Below are 10504 nucleotides of genomic sequence, written 5' to 3' on the forward strand. Positions count from 1 at the left end.
TTACCATTTCAGACAGCTTTTACCACTGTTCCTCCCAGTACAGCATTCACCCCAAAATGCACACTCCCCTCCCGCCTCCCCCACAGCACTTCTGCACACTGTCCTCCCAAAACCCAGGGTGGGTGGGGCAGGGGCAACTGCCCAGAGCCCTATCTATGTTCTTCCCTCCCTGGAAGGCATCCCACTTTCTTAATGCCAAGAGAGATGCAGAGAAATTATGTAATAAGATGAAACTGAAAACTGACTGAAGGACAGTATGATTGCCCAGGAAGGGACTATGAAGCACCAGGCATACAAACCCACCCTGCTGAATGGGTCAAGCATTTCCATGTCACATGGTCACTCCAGAGTTGTTACTGGTGTAAAATTTTTCCTACTGAGTTTAGCGGTGTCTGTTCCTGGATATATGACTCTGCTGTCCCCCATTTGGTAACTGCTCCATTTTGTTTATAGCTGTATAACATTAGTACAAGTGGTTTCTATAGCTACTGTCCAGCACCAGATGTGGAGTGGTAGGAAGCAGTGATAAGGCTAGGAAGACTTTTTTTAAAACAAAAGCTAAATTTGAGTAATTACCTTGAAGCTGAACTGGGACATGCTGGATTACTAAAAATCTTTAGAATGTCACTTAATATTTGCCAAGATTTAAGGAAAAACAAAGTTTTCTTGTTACCATTTAGCATCCCCTTCTCTTCTCCCCTTCATTATTTGAGTTCTCTAGCACCTATTTTAGTGTTGCCTTTAGAACAAATGATTTAATTAAGATTTTTTTGACAAGTTATTCTCTTTGTAGAGTTAAATGAAGTCTATCTCCTGGTGTTCACATTGTACGCATTCAACTCCCTGATACAAAATACTGTAAGTTAGAATTTGTTTGGAAATCCTTAGTCTCTGAAATCCAAGAATTTCAGTTACTTTGATCAGTTCTCATGCTGCCTATAAAACTGTTTTGACTAGTAATTCTCAACAGTGACTGGTATCTCCCAATAGTTCAGGATTTCTTATTTTCTTTTATCTTTTTTAAGGAGCAATTCCCATTCTTGCTGGTGTTTGGGGTTTTTTGCTTTTTTGTTTTTTTAAGCAATCACGATCTTTATTAGACAGTCATGCCTGTACAGGGGAGAGGTAGGGAATGGAACCTCTTAAACTGGAATTATTGTGATGTGGGCCAGGAACTTCATTTGTAATCTCTCCTAAGAAATCCATGGCTGACTGCAGATCTCCTCTCATTTAGTGAGCAGTGTTTGCAGAGCTTTTGATGAGGCCTGGATTTTCGAGATGAGATTCTGCTGTAGAGTGGTGCACCAAGCGTGTTTCCATCTGGTGCATGCAGACGCCCCTATTACACCTGTGTTTTACTTGAAGTTTGTTCTTCTGCACAGCACATCCTCTCTTTGCCCTAACCAGCTCAGAGGTAGAGGAGAGGGTAGTTTCTTCCCTCATCCCTTCCCCCCGAATCAGCCTTTTGTTTCCTATAGAATCAAGATGAATGCGTGACCTCTTAGAGATTGTGAGGATTAATTTTTATCTTAAAACATCTTTGATCCATATATCATTATCCTTCAGGGTCAGATACCCCGTCCACTTCTCACAGTAAGTGAATTACATAGCATTCTTGTTAAAACACATCCCAGTGATATAAAAATACATGTTTATGTCAAAGAAGGATTTCTGACCTGCAATTTCAAGAGAAGAAAAAGTGTTCCTCAGAGTGGCCTGGAGAAGTCGGTACAGGCTGGCTGTGAGAGGACTGTGTCTTAAATCCTTCATGTTTCCTGCCTGTCTGTAGTAGTTTTGTAATTTTGGGTTTTTTCACAAACATGTTAAAAGCCTGTTGTTTATCAGCCTGAGAACAGTCATGGAGATGGCAGTCTCTCACAGGTGACCAAAAGACAACAGATAGTACTGTGCCTGCAGTGCGTTTCCTGAAGTGATTTTCTTTTGCTATTTTCCAACAATGCAGTATTTAAATAGAGCTGCTGCTACTGGTGTACATGCTTTACATAATAGATATCTACTTGGCACTGAAAATTTAGCAAGTTAATTTAAGCTGGTGTCACATTCCTCATGTCTGCCGGGATAGCAGGTGAGAGCTACTTCACAGTAATATCTCATTTTGTCCAGAAGAGGGCCCTTCTACATGCACACGAGCGTCTTGCTTTGTTGAAAAACCTTTTCTTTCACTCCTTCAGAATGCTCATTAGGATATCCGAAGCTGGGAGAGGTGTTGATCTTGCTAGGTTAAAACCTGGAAAGGCTACAAAATAGCTGAAGGGAGAGATTGTCCACTAGGATTCTGTTCATCTTTGCACTGTAATACTTTTGTAATATGAAAATACTGACTAAAATCTACTTCCATATTCCTACTAATGCTAGAGCATTCCACAGAAACTTTATTTTCAAGTATGAACAAATAACTGTAAACTTTTTGAAGTAATGAACCAATGTTTATGTTACTGCATTGGTTAAAAAAAATTGAGAAGAAACACGTGGTGAAATAGAGGCTTGGTTCTGCTTTGTGCTTGTTTTTATTTTGTCCTTGCACCGTTCAGTTGTTCTGTGTGAGGCTGCTTGTCACCATTCCTTCCTGCTGTTGAGCATAATAATAAACTGACATCACCCAGAAGCATAAAACTGTTTAGAAGTTGCCATCAGTTTTCTTTAACACTTGGATTAAACTTTGATGTAATGTTTATCTTACAGCATTGCTAATGTTAGCTGACAAGTATCTTAATTGTATAAAGCCACAGTACACAATGAACTAAAGCTTTGTATATACAGTGGGCCAATTTTCTAAACTGTGTTCTTGGCTGGTGTCAAATAGGTATTATGTATAGGGATTTACTGTGTCAACTTTAACTTTCAGAAATATATGAATGCTGCACACAAAAAAATTTCTCTGAATGTGCTTCAATGACTGTAGGAACTCATTTTAGCCATTTGTGTGCCTCTTCTGTTTGTACCTGCCTTCCACAGGCCTCTGACTGACTGAATTCTCCAGACAGTACTTTTTCTGGAAAGTGACCTATGTATTTTCCTTTGTAGAAGTCTGTGTGGCATGGTACTGATGCCATGAAGATTTTTTGCCTTTTCTTTTATACCCCTGTTATACCTTTTTACAACTTCTGTATTCCTAATGCTTTTTCCCTACATTCTTGGACTTGTTTGTCAAGCTAAGAGACTAAACATTTTAGAAGCTTTGTAATTAGGGATCAGTGTGCCCCAGACCCCAAGGTCCTCTCCAGAACACATTCTGTAAACTAAGATAGAACCATCCAGGGGAAGGCTCCTTGGGGAAGGGGTCTCACTAGAGCCTCTCATTGGGGAATCTTTGATAGATATGCTAATTAGTAAAACCTATAATGTTATACCAGATCTTTTGGGATATATATTCGGTGGGGTGCATTCCAATATATATGACCTGGACGTGTGCACCTAAGGATCCTTAAAATAAATACCAAGGTAAAATCCCTTTTCCCCTTCTAACCGTGTATGACTCTTGATTTTAAGACCAAGAAAAGGCATCAGTACCTGTGCTCATTTAGTCATGTAAGGGTGGGATTTTGGTGATGTCGGCTGAGATATTTTCAGTGACAAGTGCGTGCCGTTCAATTGTAAAACAAAACCTGACTGCTTTATCCGTGTGCATAATGGTTTGAAAAAGTCTGGAAGCAAAGTGGTGGCAATACATGCTGAACACACTACCCTCAGTCTAACGTTTGCCTTTTGATGCCATGCAGGATCAAGATGAGAACTCTCACTTGTTGGATGGTCAGTATATGCCGTACAGGGGACACAATTCTTTCCGTGAGAAGTATTTCAGTGGTGTGACAAAGAGGATTGCCAAGGAAGAAAAGGACAATCAGAAGTAAAATATTATTTAAACAGATTAAAAAAAGAAAGAAGAATGAAGACCATGTTTCTTTGTAAGGACATCTGGATATGAACATTCGTTTGGATGCTTCAGAAAAATAAATACTGCTTTTAATTTTAAAACAAGATGAAACCCGCAACCAGGTTGAGAGCAGTTCTTTTTAATTAGCTTTGTTTATAGCAGATTTTATTGTACAAGTTTTTTGAATCTTATTTAATTTATATTTGTACTTCCAAGTACTAATTATGATTGACTAAAATCATTATTATTCTTCTTTCACCATTAACATTTACAAAAAAGTAGTAGTAGTATTTGGCTTCTTAAACTGTGAACATCTGGCTGTTTTAAAAACACGTGGTGGTGATCAAGGGTTGCTGATTAAGAAGATCATTTTCATTTGTTTTGGTTTTTTTTGTAAATGGTGTACAATAAACCAAGGTTGGTGGGAGGTTTTTTTAATTGTTGCATGCAATAATTGCTTGTATGAGTTCCACTTGCTCGGGCTAAGGTCACAAGTGTTCAAAACAAACAGTAAATGCAAAGAAACAACCGGGCCCATGCACAACCCACAAGAAGAAAAGCCTCTGTGACCTGACAAACTCTGGGGAGCCTAGTAAGCCCTGTGAAGCCTGTCCACATCTGAAGCTCATCTGTACCTTGGATTTGCTTTTGCATTCCTAAACCTTGACTCTTGGTCAAGCCAACTTCTGCAATTTTTGGTTCAGAAATTGATAGTTAAACCAGTAACAACAACAGCATAAAATCAGTAATGGTTCCCTAATGGTATTAAGCCTAATCAAATCTTTGAAACCAAAGCTTTATTTGTTAGAGGGCAGACTTTGCTAAATCCACACCACGTCCATCATGAAAATACCTCATTTGAAAACCACTAAGCCCATTAATTCAGGATGTTAATGGCTCTTCTCATTTTGGTGGTCACATATGGTCACATACTCTTCAGCAGGGCCCTGGTGAATGCATCTGTGCTCCAGCCAGAGCAACCCTGCTTCTCAGTTTGCTGCGGGTCGCTGGCTGTGGTCATGTTAGAATCTTTGTAGATCATAATTTTTAAGTGCCTCTCCAAGGACAGCACAGGTCATTGTGTGTATCTGATCTAGTTCATTAACTGAATTTGCACTTCTGTGTATTGTGGTCCTCAGCTGCATCAGGAAAGCTTACAAACTCAATGACAACTTAGTCTGGCCTTCTGGATCTAATCTGTGGTGTGTTAAAAAAGTTCTCAAAGAGTGATTTATTTTCTGTTTCCATTATAAATCACTTTGTTTTGACACTTTTAATGTCAGCCATATAATAGTTGTTCTGGACTCAACTTGGAGCAAGATCAAAGCTCAGAAAATTTTTCAAAAGCAGAATTTGAATTGATCACTTTCAAATATTACTCCTGCTTCTGAAAACCTTTCATTTCAGCATTACAATTTAGCACTCAGCTTTTATTACTTAACAAATTAAAATTAATTTCTGTTCTTCATGGGCAAGGAATTTTTCTAGCTGTATTTATTATGCACTTATAACTCCATTTTTGTGAAAGTTACCTTACTCATAATCTAAGTGGTTATACAAGAGGCAAGGTAGTGGCAAGTCTGGCTCTGTCAATTCAATGAAAATGATTTAGTTTATTTCTCCTGCGCCTGGTCCAACTTCTAGTCCCTTCAGCAGTGGTGGTGTGGCCTCTATTTAGCAGTCCATACATACCAGCTCTGTCATTACTGAAGGGTACCATTTTGAACAGAAACTGTCAGTGTATTTGGGGTACTGCATCAACATTGGCTAATCAGAAATCGTTTAGAATTGAAATCAGATGTTCAGGCTCTGCTGATCCCCAACTTTAAAGCTATCAGTTGGAAATATTCCTCGTCTTTAAATTTCTCCTTGCTTGGTGTGCATGCTCCAGCCCGTTGTGCGTGCAGACTTCAGAGCACAGGCGTTTATAGATCCAGAGCTGTGACACAGTCCTGGCGCTCTCCCTAGCGCAGGGCTGCCGGGTGGCTGAGTTATCCTTTCGGCAGGATTTGGCCATTGATGGCCGCGGCTTCTGGCAATTCCCTTCACACTGGTTCCGTTCAGTCTCTTTCCGTGAGGTTCCAGTTTCCTGTCCCTGGCGGGGAGCATCAGTTCACGAGCCCGCACTGAACTCATGCCATTGTCATTCTCTCCTTTGGGGTGGTTTGTGCCATTTTCCAGTTTTTAAAAATAAATGTTATTTTTGGAGGGCTTTGTTGTGCTGCGGCAAATTGGATGGAGGGAGGAGCTGAAAACGGCTGCGAGGTCGTATGGGCAGAAGCTGTCTCTTGCTGTAGGGAACAATTTATTGAGGCAAGAAAGGGAAAGAGCCCCCTCTTTTTACAGGATCCCTTTACCTGGTGGTGGTATTCTGGCTGTGAGCCTCCCACGTATCTGTGGAAAAAGAAGGGGGAAAAGTAGCGGAAATAGATTTCCTGTGTATTCACTGTGTGCCCTACCTGCCATCTCTCTCTAATACTTTTTATAATTAGTGGCCAATTTGAACAAGTTTAACAGAAGGTCAAGGTTTGATGATGTCTTAAAGATAACGGAGCTACGCTTTTTGTTGAAACAGGCAGAAGGATTGAAGAAGACAATCTCTTCCAAGGAAAAGGCTGTAATACGAGTTCAACTCTCATTAAACATCAGAGAACCCACATGGAAACAAGACCTGGACAAAAGCTCTAACCAGCTTTTTTTTTTTCTGTTGCTACAACCAGTGCTGGCCCTGCTGCTTCTTGATCTTCTCATTAAAACAAAGAGACACAAGTAAAAATTTTTTTAGTAGGAACACAAGGGTCTTGGCTGAACTTCCCACTTCTACTCAAGCTGTGAGGCGAACTCACAGAAACTCAGACTCAGTAGTTTCTCCTTATCACTGATGAGAGGAGTCAAGCAGATGTGTCAGCTTGGTGAACTTCTCAAGGATAGTGCAGCTCTCCCTGTAAGCCATCCTAAGAAACTGGTGTCTATTAATGGGATGACATCTGACTCTGGGTCCCTTCCTGTAGAGAGGCAACGTCCCCTCACTGGACATGGGCTCTCCAACAGCAACTCTTTGTTGGAAGGTTGGTTTTGGTGGACACTTTATTCCTCTCTGCCTGTTCTAGAGGGCTGGCAGGCTGTGGTGGAAATCCTTAACAGTTCAGTGTCTCTTTCCATTAGACAAGCAGTCAGTGTTGTGACTTAACAAGGCCACGGGTGTTCATATGCACCAGAGCTGCCAGAAGGCAGTCAAATTTTTGTGAGTTCTCAGTCAAGGTTCACCTGTCCAAAATTACTGAAAAATGGTGCTAAGAAGATAAACCATGGGTCTTCGGGCTGTTTTGATATTGGTTACATGTAGAAGTGTTACAGGGAGGAAACACCTTAATAATTCTGAATCTTTGCTTTCCTTCTATCTCTGCTTTTCAAGATTTCTTCTTAATGGTTTTTTCCAGTGTCTGCAGGACAATTTCACGGTTTCAAGGCCATCAGCCAGAGAAGGGTACCACAGACTGTGACCCTGTGACTTTGCACTGTCCTCTGGCCACAGGTTTTCCAGAGATAAAAATGTCCAGTTAGAGCAGGGAAGAGGGAGGGGGATGATACACAGTGGTTGCAGGTTTCCGTGTTGGACAAGAAGCAGCTCTGGGGTTAGCTGGCAGGAGGTTGAGCTGCTGGCTCAGCTCCCATCCCCACCATGTTTCTCTTTTCTGACTCTCCACCCCTTCATAGAAGCTGGGAAGAAGAATTTAATGTGTTCTTTCTTTGCTGTTTAGTTTGGTTTGCAGTTTAAACTGAGGTCCAGAGTTGAACAAGGCTGTCTTTTCAGTCTGGAAACTTCTTCCTAAAAAAAATAGAGTTGTGGGTACCCAGGAGAATGAAGAGACCAGTATCCGTCTCCACATTTCTTTTTTGTTTGATATTTGCAAAAAAATCCTGTTTCTTTAACCTTACTCTCTCCTATAACTGATTTTGGTGATCACATAATTTAAAAAAGCAAAATATATCTTACCTGCCCCCATGCTACCCTTTTTAATATATGTCTCTGATGTTCTCTTCCTGGCTCAGTGGGCTGTAAAAATCTGTGTTTATGTATGTATCCTCACAGCTGTTTTCATTATAGTTCTCTGTCCTGGATGCTGTTATTTTGTCCACAGTGTTTTGCGTTTTGTACTGCCTCTCACCAGTTCCAGCTTTCCCGAGCCTGTGGGTGGGGAGGACACCACTCCAACGAGATGAGTGCTCTCTGCTAGCCAAAGCACCCCGCCAGACCCAAGGTCCCAGAGAATGGACATTCTGCCTGGCTGCACTGAGGGCACTGCACCTCCAGACAGGTTTGCCAAGTAAGATCTTTTGTAACTCTTGTAGGTTGCTTTGAGTGAGGTGGGCAGCTGAAAGGTGAAACCCGTTGATAGGAGGGAGATCTCGGTGTCTTTGCTGGCACTCTTGGGATATTGGCTGACTGTGCGCGCAGGGAGGTGCCCAGTCAGAGGCTGCTGAAAGCCCACAGCAGAACAAGGCACAGGAGGCTTCCACTGTGCATGACAGGCTTGACAAGGAGTGCTTTGAGTAGCAAAGTAGGATCAGGATATTTTGCTTTGTTTAAAACTCCCCAAAAGTTAATTATTTTTAAATTCAATTTTTAGGTGCTGGAAAAAGATTATTTTGTGCAATGATACATTAACGATCATCTGAGATTCTAATCCAAATTTTTGTTGCCTTACATAAAAAAAGGTGAAAATAAAAAAAATCTAAACATGTTCAAAACATCATAGTATCACTGTGGTAATTCTTTCCAAAAGGAAATCTTATTTGAAATTTTTTTCCAGTGAAAATTTCACTTGATGTATAAAATTCTGTTTTAAAATTAAAATCTAAAATCCATCTTCATGGATTCATTCTAATAAATATTTCATTAATAAAGTGCAAAATAGCAGGTCATGTTATTATTTGTAATGGGATAAGTAGTTAATTCTAATCAAATACGTAGCTCCTAACAGTCTCATCTCCATAAGGAGATACCATTGGCAAAATAGCCATAGTTAATCACAATACTTGCTTTGCTGGAGTCTGTCCCAGAAGATGGGATGTCTCTGACTGATGTCTAGGGATGGATGTTCAGTGCCATGATTGGACAGCCCAGAGTGTCTTTGCTTTATCCTGAGACCAATGTGAAAGGTTTCCACTAAACACTGAGAATTATGCTGTGTATTTTGGAGGCAAAACTAATCCTTGTTCTATCTTTTCTTCTATTGATGTAGCACTAGGGGAAATGCAAGTGGGTAATTGGAGTACAGAATAAATTTAGTTATGAAAGTTCTTAACAACTTAAGAGCCAAGGTTCCTTAAATACTATGATTTTTGGCTAGGCATGAAACACAGCTATGTAGAGAAAATCCTGTGGGTAGTTGGATCTATTACAGAATCACAGAATATGCTGAGTTGGAAGGGACCCATAAGGATCACCAAGTGCAACTCCTGGCCTTGCACAGAACATCCCCAAGAAATCACACCATGGGCCTGAGGGCATTGTCCAAATGCTTCTTGAACTCTGTCAGGCGTGGTGCTGTCACCACTTCCCTGGAGAGCCTGTTCCAGTGCCCAGCCCTCCTCTGCGTGAAGAATCTTTTCCTGACATCCAACCTAAACCTCCCACACCGCAGCTTCATGCCGTTTCCTCCCATCCTGTCACTGGGCACCGGAGAGATGTGCCTGCCCCTCTGCTTCCCCTCACAAGGATGTTGAAGACCACAATGAGGTCTCCCCTCAATCTCCTCCAGGCTGAACAGACCAAGTGACCTCAGCTGCTCCTTGTAAGGCTTCCCTTTCAGACCCTTCACCTTCCTCACGGCCCTCCCTTGGACCCTCTCTAATAGTTTAATGTCTTTGTTATATTGCGGCACCCCAAACTGTGCACAATATTCAAGGTGAGGCTGCCCCAGTGCAGAGCAGAGCGGGACAATCCCCTCCCTTGCCCAGCTGGCCTGATGCTGTGCCTGATGCCCATCAGGACATGGTTGGCCCTCCTGGCTGCCAGGGCACTGCTGGCTCATGTTCAACTCTCTTTTGACCAGGACCCCCAGATCCCTTTCCACAACACTGCTTTCCATCATCTCGTTCCCCAGTCTGACTCCCCTGTGTAGCTCCTTACATTTACGTACAGGCAGTCTTCTCTGCTGAGTTGTTTGTGGCCATTTTCTTTGTGTGAATGTATGTGATGGGTGGAATGTTGCCTCTGTGGTCAGTTCAGAAATCAGGTTTGTTTTGAGGCAGTTTGCTTAAAGCTTTGAGATCTGAGGTTAGGAGTGCTGGGCAGGTACAATGGGTTTATTGCAATAACAGCTGTGGCAGAGACTAGGATAACCAGAATCACAAGCAGCACTGTAGGACATAGGCTTCTGTCCTGGAGGGAACCTTATATCTCATTAATAAACAGACCCATAGCAATTTAGGAGCATTTTGGGAAGTTCCTACTCTCTTCAAAATGCGTATGTGGCAAAGAATACTTGTGTGCCTTTGCTCGAGCCTCATTCCTTAACACAACACTCCCTGGATAAATGAAATTACATGAGAAAGGGAGCTGGTTTGCTTAAGCAGTATTTGTGAAAGTTGGCATTTGCAAAA

General features: G+C 41.6%; 1 protein-coding gene across 1 annotated transcript in view; it reads left to right on the plus strand.

Annotated features, from left to right (window-relative positions):
* Positions 1-4333, plus strand: part of TRMT11 (tRNA methyltransferase 11 homolog) — a 25311-nt gene extending 20978 nt beyond the window's left edge. Inside the window, exon 13 of the mRNA XM_048296224.1 lies at positions 3741-4333. Coding sequence (XP_048152181.1) covers positions 3741-3872 — 132 coding nt within the window. The 3' untranslated portion in view covers positions 3873-4333. The remainder of the gene's footprint in view (positions 1-3740) is intronic.
* Positions 4334-10504: the final 6171 nt, after the last annotated feature.

The sequence above is a fragment of the Corvus hawaiiensis genome, chromosome 3 (assembly GCF_020740725.1).
Source record: "Corvus hawaiiensis isolate bCorHaw1 chromosome 3, bCorHaw1.pri.cur, whole genome shotgun sequence".
NCBI classification, from domain to species: domain Eukaryota; kingdom Metazoa; phylum Chordata; class Aves; order Passeriformes; family Corvidae; genus Corvus; species Corvus hawaiiensis.